The sequence below is a fragment of the Macrosteles quadrilineatus genome, unplaced genomic scaffold (genome assembly GCF_028750875.1).
Source record: "Macrosteles quadrilineatus isolate MER2022 unplaced genomic scaffold, UCM_ALF_1.0 Scaffold_8__2_contigs__length_117827958, whole genome shotgun sequence".
Classification (NCBI taxonomy): Eukaryota; Metazoa; Arthropoda; class Insecta; order Hemiptera; family Cicadellidae; genus Macrosteles; species Macrosteles quadrilineatus.
The window spans coordinates 4,045,664-4,059,130 of NW_026542601.1; the positions used below are offsets into that span (position 1 = coordinate 4,045,664).

Sequence of the window (13,467 nt, forward strand, 5' to 3'; positions counted from 1 at the left end):
TTCCACCAACTAAAGGACTAAAAATCACTAGTCATAACCTCTGAGAAAGGTTGTTTTTGTTTATAACCACTAATTGCCCCGCAAATACAGTATAATCAGCTGATTGGTGTCCGGTAAAACTCATTGCAGAACAGTATTACGCAATAAAACCCCATTTCAATAAGATGGCGGCAAACAGCTGTTTTCTGGACTAAATCCTTGCGTGGGAAGTTCATCAAAATAATATAGTGCGGCGTAATAGTATATTACGTTACTAGTCCTGAAAATAAGTGTTTACCGGACGAGTGTGGTCGTTCCCGCGCGAGACGAAGTCGAGTACGGGATTACCATACGAGTCCGGTACACACATTTTGGACGAGTTACGTACGATAGTTTACGCCATACTACTTAATCCGTACAAATCCTTATATATTTCCACCAACTAAAGGACTAAAAATCACTAGTCATGAGAGGTTATGTTTTTGTTTATAACCACTAATTGCCACGGAAATACAGTATAATCAGCTGATTGGTGTCCGGTAAAACTCATTGCAGAACAGTATCACGCAATGAAACCCCATTTGAATAAGCTGGCGGCAAACAGCTGTTTTCTGGACTAAATCCTTGCGTTGAAAGTTCATCAAAATAATGTAGTGTGGCGTAAAATATTTTACGCCACACTACATTATTTTGACGAACTTCCCACGCAAGGATTTAGTCCAGAAAACAGCTGTTTGCCGCCAGCTTATTCAAAGGGGTTTCATTGCGTACTACTGTGCTGCAATGAGTGTTGCCGGACACCAATCAGCTGGTTATGCTGTATTTAGGTGGCAGTGAGTGGTTATAAACAAAAACATAACCCCTCTTAGAGGTTATGACTAGTGATTTATAGTCCTTTAGTTGGTGGAAATATATAAGGATTTGTACGGATTTAGTAGTATGGCGTAAACTATCGTACGTTACTCGTCCAAAATGTGTGTACCGGACTCGTATGGTAATCCCGTACTCGACTTCGTCTCGCACGGGAACGACCACACTCGTCCGGTAAAAACTTATTTTCAGGACTAGTAACGTAATATACTATTTCACCACACTATGATGTTTTTGGCTGTATTACATACGTTAATGGGTGGCTGAAAGTTACGTTTTGCTGGCCATGCCAGCTGTCATCGTAATTTGGGGACCGAGCAGGTTTTTACAGGCCGGGGCCGCAAAATCAGCTGTCCGCTTACTTACTTAAAACATGAATGCATTTTAAAAACACAATCAAAATCCGTAGCATTGCAATACAATTGTGTTATTGTCACCATTGCCTAGCAACTATTTATTTTTATTTTTGCTGATTCCTCAAATTGTTTCTTCACATAACCTTAAAGTTGTAGTTGTGTTGACTATCAGTGTGCATTATTATAGTGGTGAATAGTGGTAATAGGGTATAGTGTGGTGAAAAATAGCGTTCGTACCACGGACCAAATTGGTTTTGCAGCTCTCGATCGATTTAAGTTCTCGACTTCGTCTCGAATTTAAAAACTATCTCGAGCCGGCAAAACCTCATTTTCGGCCCTAGGTACGAAATATACTATTATTACCAGTTAGAACAATTGTTCTAATCTAGCCTCGTACAAAGTGAAGGTCAGATACAAATACACATTGTTTTTCAAAACTTTATTGTTTAATTAGTACCTTGTCAGCATCATTTTCACAAAGTCGGCTGCTAGCTGTGCAGCTCCCATTAAAGTAGCTCCAACTACTCTAGGAGCTATTTCTTCATCATCTGCTATAAGAGCTTGGGCTGCCTTTAAAACTTTTCGGGATTTAATAGAATCGTTGATAATTTTCGTGATATCATTTTCTTTGAGATCTTTGAATAATTCCGCATTTTTGATAACCTCTATTGCCACAATTAGCTTGAAGGTTAACTCGAAATCCTCTTTGTAAAGTTTTACTCCCATGTTGTTTAGATGGTGCAGTTTGTTCAGTATTCCTCTTTCAAGAGCTCTCTTCAAATGTTCATTTCGACTCACCTAAATTTGAAAAGGGACGTGTAAAAACATTAAATAAATTGCACATGAAAATGGGCTAACCTAGTTATTTATAGTTATATGTAAATAACTACTAAGAAACGCTGTGCTAAAATATTAAAAGAGTAACTGACATGGATCAATAATTGTACAAGAAACACTATTTACATAATTTATAAATGAAATTCAGTTACTAAGGAAAGAAGTTTTTAAATACGAAATATATTTTCATTTGTTCTTAAAAAGTAGTGAATAAGAATTACCATTATTTTAGGTTTGTCATAAATAAACAATTTTTTTCTGATTTTAACAGATAATACTTGCGTTGTCGGTTCCGTTGGGATTTTGTTGGTTTTTTAATTGTATATACATTTTGGGTTATATAATTACTGGTTTTTGTCCGATTAATGGCTATTTCCTATTTTAATGTAGGTTTGCATATTTCAAATGATCGTTTACTAAAATATCCCGACTCATTGCTATTTGAAGGGTGGCTAAATTAAAAGATTTAGTTAAGTAGTTATGGATACAAAATACTTACTTTTCGTCTTTGTTGTGTTGAACAATGCACAGTGAGAAGAAGGATCAACCCGGCAGTTAATAGTGAAATGTTCATATTGTTTTTCCGAAGGAATATCTAGCAGACAGTGTCAGTTTCTTTTCCCTAAAAGAAATAAATATAGTTGATTAAAAAAAACCTCCGGATCACTCCATTACAAATGTAAACTATTTTGGTTAATAACAGGATTTGGACCCGGGTTCATGTACCCTACGCTGAAAGCTAGTTCAGTCACGGTCGGCTTTTCGTATTAATTAAGAATGAAATAGAGGTCGTCCAGTGGTCAAAAACTCAACAAAAAATATGTAATCTACAGGCTTCTCTATTGTCACCCAATGAAGAAAATAAAACATGCGATTGGAATTTCATCCATTTGTTTTGATTTTGTTAATATTTCGTTATTATTTCGTCACCAGCATGGCAACCCATAAGGCCCATGTTAGTGTTTTAAATATTGGAATTAGTATTTTGTGCTTTTTTTGCCTATTTTAATTTAAAAAGGGATTCTGCACATCTACAGGAAACTGTCTTTCTTTCAGTGTGTGGAGATTTTCCCTACGTTGCAAATGAGCTGATAAAAAAGGTTTTAAAGAAACATGCTTGCCTATTAATATATAAATAACTCAATATGTTGCACAGATATGCCTCCATTCTCAATATTAAGTACCTGGAGCCCAACATCTCAATAATGAATTTACATTAACATACTTACTTTAACATATTACTTTAACATTAATACTTTAACATATTTACATGAGTAAAAAAATGCCTGGATTTTAATCTAGCCAATGAAGTCAAGTTATTTTAGGTAAAAATACCCCTCTACCTGGAACTACTCCCTAAGTGGTAAAACTTTGCACATAACATATCGAAAATCAACATACGTGCATGCTGTGCATTTTCCAAGATGGCGGCCAATTTTCACAAAAACACAATTTATCTTCCTCCCTGTAGCAGCAAACCTAGGTACTCATTAAACCTAATGTTATTTAATAGATTTAATTGAAAATTAAATCAGGCAAATTGAATTCACTTAAACTGCAGGTTTGCTGTGGCGGGAGTATTTTACAACAGCTATGTATATTTTTCATGTTACGTTTAAATTCTAAACATTGCTGTTAAGGGATTTTTCCGGCAGCAGGGTTACTAAAATGTAATAATTTGTTGGTTGGAAAAATTAAACTGACAGATATTAAACAAAATTAATAAAAACTTATATCAATAGCTTTTAGAGATAGGGCAAATATGGTGCGGACTAAAAGATGCATTTTTGTGTCTTCTTTAACTTTTGTGTGAACTAGATTTCTGAATTTCCAACGGTTTGTGAAATATGGGCAAAAAAGTACAAATTGGCCACCATTTTCCAAGATGGCGGCCGTAGCACAGCATGCTCGAATGTTGATGTTTAATATCTTGTTACTCAGTACTAGTACTACACATGTGCAAGGTTTCGCACCTTAGGGAAATTTTCCACCTAAAACCCTAACATGAATGGACTAATATACGAAAACCTTCAATCTTAGACGAAAAAATAATAAACAACACTTTCACTAATTACTAGTTATACAAACTTTAAATGCAAACAGTTGAACCTAAATTTTAGTCGTGTTACTTACCAATTATTTAAGTGATAAAGAACCCATAATCTTTTCATTTTATAGGTACCCGACTATTAACTATCACAGCATTATGTAATAAGTATAATATATGAATTATAATGAACAATAGATCGTTAATATTTGTTAGCTGTTGGAATATTAACATTTTCATTGTTGTTATTAAATTATTTTTGTGAATTTTTAATGCATTAATCATTGAGTACTAATAAGAAAAGATATTATATATAGCATTTGAACAAAATAAAAATTTACTATAAAATATGTTGTAAATGTTTAAAAGAAGAAGATAGGAAAGTATAAGTAACCGTAACTGGTATCGTTAAAACTTGTAGAAGCTGGTCATTACGGCTTGAGCTTTTCCACGAACTACTTTAACATTTATCCAGTTTTAAGATGGGACTTTTAAGATGGGATCCTATCCTAATAAAGTGAAGGTAATTATTTTATTCTTTTTATTTTATAAAATTAGTTATAATACAATCTAGGATAGTAAAATGAAAACACAATTTCGTACACTTATTTGGTATCATTATTTGGTTACCATAATACGATATATCACACTTTTAGTTGTAACATGGGGCAAACCTGATTAGCTTTGCCTTATTTTAAAACTAAACATCGTGGTATTTCAGTCACCTTTTATTCGATATTTTTGAACTTGGAGTGGTTTAATAGTTAAAATGAATTTGAAAGTTTAAATGTTAAATAAAAGCATTCATGACATTATTTTTTTATAAAACCAGTGTTAGTTTCTTGTAATGTAAATTTAACAAATGAGGATGAATGCAATTTTGACATTTTAAATTGGATCAAGGTAACTTGTTTTTTACGTGGATCTCTTCTACCTTACAAACATATAAAGTTTCATAAAGATTGGCTTAAACGATCAAAAGATAACATTTTAATCCAAAAACGTACAATATCTGATTTACGAATTGATTTTGGAAAAACGTTTATTCTAAATTTTCTCTTTATTTTGACCCAGGGAATCATTTCGTAAATTATGCATCCACCGTTTTTCAACACCCTGTATATCCATCAATGGTGTTTACGTGTGTACTTGGCACATAAAAACGTCATAAATTATAAGTATTTAACGTTTTTAATTCGGGTTTTCTCATCTCGGTCTACCAAATACAAAAGTAAATACACAAATAAGAGAGAGACACGTGTGAAAGTTAAATAAATCAGATTAAAAACAAACTAATAAACACGGATGATTACAAAATTATCTTCAAACTATGAGGGTCACTGGCCCAGAGCCCTTATCATACATTAAGCTCGGTTAAGGGAAAGCAAAACTTCAGATTGAGCTTTTTAAAATAACAGCACACAATAACAAATCTAAGATAACAAAATATCTGTTCACAAAAGAATTCTTTTCAAATTAACGATAAGAGAACAACACTTATATCATGGAGCCCATTTTTTTTTTATTCATGCAAATCACTTTGTATAAACAAAGAGATGGTGCATAATAGAACATAATAAAGCATGGAAAGGGTGCATAATAATCCCTTAAACACTATAAACCATGCAACACAAATCTTTACTCCCTGAAGAGCAAAAAGTCTTTTTCACCACACTATGATGTTTTTGGCTGTATTACATACGTTAATTGGTGGCTGAAAGTTACGTTTTGCTGGTCATGCCAGCTGTCGCCAATTTGGGGACCGAGCAGGTTTTTACAGGCCGGGGTCGCAAAATCAGCTGTCCGCTTACTTACTTAAAACATGAATGCGTTTTAAATACACAATCAAAATCCATAGCATTGCAATATAGAATTGTGTTATTGTCACCGTTGCCTAGCAACTATTTATTTATGTTTTTGCTGATTCCTCAAATTATTTCTTCACATAACCTTAAAGTTAGTAGTAAAGTTAGTAGTAGTTAAAGTTAGTAAGTAGTTGTGTTACCATCAGAGTGCATTATTATAGTGGTGAATAGTGGTAATAGGGTAAAGTGTGGTGAAAAATTGCGTTCGTACCACGGACCGAAATGGTTTTGCAGCTCTCGATCGATTTAAGTTCTCGACTTCGTCTCGAACTTAAAAACTATCTCGAGCCGGCAAAACCTCATTTTCGGCCCTAGGTACGAAATATACTATTTCGTACCCAGGGAGGTAAAGTCAGCTGTTGTAAACAGTTTGTTAGTTAATGAAGAGCAAAAAATCTTTCTGGTACCCAGGGAGGTAAAGTCAAGCTGTTGTAAACAGTTTATTAGTTAATGCTGCAATGTGACTACCAATATAGTTCATCACACTGACAAAAAGTGACTCTTCGACTCTGGCTTTCCTTCTGAGCTCGGGTAGAAAGGAGTCACTTTACGTCATAGTGAGGAAAATATTTTATTAACAGTTACAACAATTGTTCTAATCTAGCCTCGTACAAAGTGAAGGTCAGATACAAATACACATTGGTTTTCAAAACTTTATTGTTTATTTAGTACCTTGTCAGCATCATTTTCACAAAGTCGGCTGCTAGCTGTGCAGCTCCCATTAAAGTAGCTCCAACTACTCTAGGAGCTATTTCTTCATCATCTGCTATAAGAGCTCGGGCTGCCTTGAAAACTCTTCGGGATCTGACAGAGTCGTTCATAATTTTCCTCATATCACTTTCTTTGACCTGTTTGAATAAGGGCATATTTTTGATAGCCTCCATTGCCACAATTTGTCTGATGGTTCCATTGAAATCCTGTTTGCAAAGTTTTACCCCCATGTTGTCTAGATCACGCAATCCAGCCAGTACACCTCTTTGAAGACCGGATATCAAACCTTGATTTTGACTCTCATTTTGAATCTAAATTTGAAAAGAGACGCGTAAAAACATTAAACAATTTGCACATACCTTATTGTATATTATTTAGATGAAGATGGACCTAATGAAATGTACACAAAAGAAACAAATTATATTTGGATAGTATTAGAGAAACATTAGGTCTCAAAACTCACCCCCATGTTGTCTTGATCACGAAATCCAGCCAGTGTACCTCCTTGAAGACCGGACATCAAACCTTGATTTTGACTCCCATTTTTAATCTAAATTTGAAAAGAGACGCGTAAAAACATTCAATAATTTGCACATACCTTATTGTATATTATTTAGATGAAGATGGACCTAATCAAATGTACACAAAAGAAACAAATTATATTTGGATAGTATTATAGAAACATTAGGTCTCAAAACTTTAGGTTTTATTTTAAAATAAAGACTTAAAATATCAGTCTATAAACTTCACAAACATATATTGAGATGGTTACTCATCATTTCCAAGTAAATATCAGCTTATTTCTTTATTGAGACGATCTATCCGTTCCTACTTCATGATGGATATATATTGCAGAAATTAGCCAATATCTTTGATAAAACGGGATCTTTCGAATTTCTTTAGGCAGATACTTGCAAATATAACTAAAACTAAAACACTACTCATACAGACACACCATTACGGGTATAGAAGCTAAAATTATTTTTTCCCTCTAACCTGTGGCTTTATATAATAACACAAATACTACCTCAGGAATTTCAATATTATTAACAACGCATTGTCTGTTATAGCAAAAGTTTTTAAGTAATTCAATTATATATGTTTAATCTTTTTCTTTATAATTATTCTTCATAATTTATAAATCAAATTTAGTTACTAAGGAAAGAAGTTTTTGAATCCGAAATATTTTTTTTCAATTGGTTCTTAAAAAGTAGTGAATAAAATTCCTTAGATTTTAAGTTTGTCATAAATTCATTATTCTTTCTCATTAAAACAGACAATACTTGCGTTGTTTGTTACGTTGGAATTGTGTTTTTTTTATTCTATATAAATTTTGGGTTATATGAATATTGGTTTTTGCCCGATAAATAGTTTTTTTCCCTATTTTAATGTAGGTTTGCATATTTCAAATGATCGTTTACTCAAATATCCCGACTCATTGCTATTTGAAGGGTGGCTAAATTAAAAGATTTAGTTAAGTAGTTATGGATACAAAATACTTACTTTTCGTCGTTGTTGTGTTGAACTATGCACAGTGAGAAGAAGGATCAACCCGGCCGTTAATAGTGAAATGTTCATATTGTTTTTCCGAAGGAATATCTAGCAGACAGTGTCAGTTTCTTTTCCCTAAAAGAAATAAATATAGTTGATTAAAAAAACCTCCGGATCACTCCATTACAAATGTAAACTATTTTGGTTAATAACAGGATTTGGACCCGGGTTCATGTACCCTACGCTGAAAGCTAGTTCAGTCACGGTCGGCTTTTCGTATTAATTAAGAATGAAATAGAGGTCGTCCAGTGGTCAAAAACTAAACAAAAAATATGTAATCTACAGACTTCTCTATTGTCATCCAATGAAGAAAATAAAACATGCGATTGGAATTTCATCCATTTGTTTTGATTTTGTTAATATTTCGTTATTATTTCGTCACCAGCATGGCAACCCATAAGGCCCATGTTAGTGTTTTAAATATTGGAATTAGTATTTTGTGCTTTTTTTTGCCTATTTTAATTTAAAAAGGGATTCTGCACATCTACAGGAAACTGTCTTTCTTTCAGTGTGTGGAGATTTTCCCTACGTTGCAAATGAGCTGATAAAAAAGGTTTTGAAGAAACATGCTTGCCTATTAATATATAAACGAGAGGTCGTCCAGTGGTCGAAACTCGACCAAAAATATGTAATTTACTCACTTCTCTATTTTCACCCCACACTGTAAATAAAACATGTGATTGGAGTTTCTTCCATTTGTTTTGATTTTCTGTTTATATTTCGTTGTTATTTCGTCACCAGCATGGCAACGCATATAATCCATGTTAATTTTTTCAAATTTTCAAACTCATTTTTTGTGCTTATCTTTGAGCCTATTTAAATTTATAAAGGGATTCTGCACACCTACAGGAAAATTGCTTTCTAACGGTATGCGCAGATTTACCCCACGATGCACACAAGCTGAGAAAAAAGGTTTTAAAGAAACATGTTTGCCTATTAATATATAGATAACTCAATATGTTGCACAGATATGCCTCCATTCTCAATATTAAGTACCTAGAGCCCAACATCTCAATAATGAATTTACATTAACAAGAATACTTTAACATATTTACATGTAATATAACGTATTACACATAAAAGGGTAAAAAAATGCCTGGATTTTAATCTAGCCAATGAAGACAAGTTATTTTAGGTAAAAATACCCCTCTACCTGGATCTACTCCCTAAGTGGTAAAACTTTGCACATAACATATCGAAAATCAACATACGAGCATGCTGTGCATTTTCCAAAATGGTGGCCGATTTTCACAAAAACACACTTTATCTCTCTCCCTGTAGAAGCAAACCTAGGTACTCATTAAACCTAATGTTGTTTAATGGATTTAATTAAAAATCAAATAAGTAAATGGAAATTCGCTTAGGCTGCAGGTTTGCTGTGGTTGGGATATTTTACAATAGCTATGTATATTTTTAATGTATACATTTCAATTTTAAACATGTCTGTTAAGGGTTTTTCCCCATAACAGGGTTACTACAGTGTAATATTTGCTTGATGAAGAAAAATTAAACCTGAGAGAAATCAAACAAAATTAATATTTTAAAAACTGATTAAAATTTTTCTCAATCACTTATAGCGATAAGACACGTTTGGTAAGGACTAGACGAAGTATTTTTGTGTGTTCTTTAACTTTTGTGTGAACTAGATTTCTGAATTTCCAACGGTTTGTGAAATATGGGCAAAAAAGTACAAATCGGCCACCATTTTCCAAGATGGCGGCCGTAGCACAGCATGCTCGAATGTTGATGTTTAATATCTTGTTACTCAGTACTAGTACTACACATGTGCAAGGTTTCGCCCCTTAGGGAAATATTTTCACCTAAAACCCTAATATGAATGGACTAATATATAAAATCCTTCGCTCTTAGATGAAAATAAAATAAACAACACTTTCACCAATAACTAGTTATACAAACTTTAAATGCAAATAGTTGAACCTAAATTTTAGTCGTGTTACTTACCAATTATTGAAGTGATAAAAAACCCATAATCTTTTCATTTTATAGGTACCCGACTATTAACTACCACAGCGTTATGTAAAAAGTATAATATATGAATTATAATGAACAATAGATCATTAATATTTGTTAGCTGTTGGAATATTAACATTTTCATTGTTGTTATTTAATTATTTTTGTGAATTTTTAATGCATTAATCATTGAGTACTAATAAGAAAAGATATTATATATAGCATTTGAACAAAATAAAAATTTACTATAAAATATGTTGTAAATGTTTAAAAGAAGAAGATAGGAAAGTATAAGTAACCGTAAATGGTATCGTTAAAACTTGTAGAAGCTGGTCATTACGGCTTGAGCTTTTCCACGAACTACTTTAACATTTATCCAGCTTTAAGATGGGACTTTTGATCCTATCCTAATAAAGTGAAGGTAATTATTTTATTCTTTTTATTTTATAAAATTAGTTATAATACAATCTAGGATAGTAAAATGAAAACACAATTTCGTACACTTATTTGGTATCATTATTTGGTTACCATAATACGATATATCACACTTTTAGTTGTAACATGGGGCAAACCTGATTAGCTTTGCCTTATTTTAAAACTAAACATCGTGGTATTTCAGTCACCTTTTATTCGATATTTTTGAACTTGGAGTGGTTTAATAGTTAAAATGAATTTGAAAGTTTAAATGTTAAATAAAAGCATTCATGACATTATTTTTCTATAAAACCAGTGTTAGTTTCTGGTAATGTAAATTTAACAAATGAGGATGAATGCAATTTTGACATTTTAGATTGGATCAAGGTAACTTGTTTTTTTACTTGCATCTCTTCTACCTTACAAACATATAAAGTTTCATAAAGATTGGCTTAAACGATCAAAAGATAACATTTTAATCCAAAAACGTACAATATCTGATTTACGAATTGATTTTGGAAAACATTTATTCTAAATTTTCTCTTTATTTTGACCCAGGGAATCATTTCGTAAATTATGCATCCACCGTTTTTCAACACCCTGTATATCCATCAATGGTGTTTACTCGTGTACTTGGCACATACAAACGTCATCAATAACAAGTATTTAACATTTTTAAGGCAGGTTTTCTCATGTCGGCCTAATGATTACAAAAATAAATACACAAACCAGAGAGAGACACATGTGAAAGTAAAATAAATCAGATTAAATATAAACAAATGAACACAGATGATTACAAAATTATATTTTAAAAAGATCACCATTCAAACTATGAGGGTCACTGGTCCAGAGCCCTTATCATACATTAATCTCGGTTAAGGGAAAGCAAAACTTCAGATTGAGCTCTTCAAAATAACAGATCCACAATAGAAAATCTAAGATCACAAAATATCTGTTCACAAAAGAATTCTTTCCAAATTAACTATAAGAGAACAACACTTATATCAAGGAGCCCATTTTTTTAATTTATGCAAATCACTTTGTAAAAACAAAAAGATGGTGCATAATAGAACATAATAGTGCATGGAGAGGGTGCATAATAATCCCTTAAACACTCTATACCATCCACCACAAATCTTTACTCTCTGAAGAGCAAAATGTCTTTTTAGTACCCAGGGAGGTAAAGTCAGCTGTTGTAAACAGTTTGTTAGTTAATGAAGAGCAAACAATCTTTTTGGTACCCAGGGAGGTTTTTTTTCGTTAATACTGCAATGTGACTACCAATATAGTTCATCACACGGACAAAAAGTGTATCTTCGACTCTGGCTTTCCTTCTGAGCTCGGTTAGAAAGGAGTCACTTTACGTCATAGTGAGGAAAATATTTTATTACCAGTTAGAACAATTGTTCTAATCTAGCGGCGTACAAAGTGAAGGTCAGATACAAATACACATTGGTTTTCAAAACTGTATTGTTTATTTAGTACCTTGTCAGCATCATTTTCACAAAGTCGGCTGCTAGTTGTGCAGCTCCCATTATAGTAGCTCCAACTACTCTAGGAGCTATTTCTTCATCTGCTATAAGAGCTTGGGCTGCCTTTAAAACTTTTCGGGATTTAATAGAATCGTTGATAATTTTCGTGATATCATTTTCTTTGAGATCTTTGAACAATTCCGCATTTTTGATAACCTCTATTGTCACAATTAGCTTGAAGGTTAACTCGAAATCCTCTTTGGAAAGTTTTACTCCCATGTTGTTTAGATGGTGCAGTTTGTTCAGTATTCCTCTTTCAAGAGCTCTCTTCAAATGTTCATTTCGACTCACCTAAATTTGAAAAGGGACGTGTAAAAACATTAAATAAATTGCACATGAAAATGGGCTAACCTAGTTATTTATAGTTATATGTAAATAACTACTAAGAAACGCTGTGCTAAAATATTTAAAAGAGTCACTGACATGGATCAATAATTGTACAAGAAACACTATTTACATAATTTATAAACCAAATTCAGTTACTAAGGAAAGAAGTTTTTAATTACGAAATATATTTTCATTTGGTTTTATACAAGTAGTGAATAAAAGTTCCGATTATTTTAGGTTTATCATAAATAAATTGTTTTTTTTTTCAGATTTAAATACACAATACTTGCGTTGTCGGTTACGTTGGGATTGTGTTGGTTTTTTAATTGTATATACATTTTGGGTTATATAAATACTGGTTTTTTGTCCGATTAATGATTATTTCAATGTAGGTGGTTATTCTAATGGTTATTTTAATGTAGGTTTGCATAGTCTAAATGATCATTTACTAAAATATCCTGACTTAATGCTATTTGAATTTAAATTACAAGATTTAGTTAAGTAGTTATGAATGAAAATACTTACTTTTTGTCGCTGCTGTGTTGAACTATGCACAGTGAGTGCATAAATAAGTGAAACGTTCATATTGACTTTCTTTGAATTAATATCTTGCAGACGGTGTTAGTTTTTCTTACCTAAAAGAAATAAATTTAGTTTATCTAAACATAAACCACCGGATCACTCCATTACAAATGTCAACTATTGTGGTTAAATAACAGGATTTGGTGGCAAAACTTTGCACGTAACATATCGAAAACCAACATACGTGCATGCTGTGCATTTTCCAAGATGGCGGCCAATTTTCACAAAAAACCCACAATTTATCTCTCTCCCTGTAGCAGCAAACCTAGGTACTCATTAAACCTAATGTTATTTAATAGATTTAATTGAAAATTAAATCAGCAAATTGAATTCACTTAAACTGCAGGTTTGCTGTGGCGGGAGTATATTACAATAGCTATGTATATTTTTCATGTTACGTTTAAATTCTAAACATTGCTGTTAAG

General features: G+C 32.5%; 1 protein-coding gene and 1 long non-coding RNA gene across 2 annotated transcripts; both read right to left on the reverse strand.

Moving 5' to 3' along the window:
- Positions 1-6,593: 6,593 nt before the first annotated feature.
- On the reverse strand, positions 6,594-7,205 carry LOC128999200 (uncharacterized). Its single transcript, XM_054425584.1, has 2 exons — positions 7,129-7,205; positions 6,594-6,976 (listed from the first exon to the last, which is right to left on the reverse strand). The coding sequence occupies exons 1-2, from the start codon at positions 7,183-7,185 to the stop codon at positions 6,620-6,622; spliced, it is 414 nt and encodes a 137-aa protein (XP_054281559.1). The 5' UTR covers positions 7,186-7,205; the 3' UTR covers positions 6,594-6,619.
- Positions 7,206-12,057: 4,852 nt separating this feature from the next.
- LOC128999295 (uncharacterized) lies at positions 12,058-13,021 on the reverse strand. Its single transcript, XR_008491272.1, has 2 exons — positions 12,986-13,021; positions 12,058-12,424 (listed from the first exon to the last, which is right to left on the reverse strand). It is a non-coding gene; the product is annotated as an uncharacterized LOC128999295 (long non-coding RNA).
- Between the last annotated feature and the right edge of the window lie 446 nt (positions 13,022-13,467).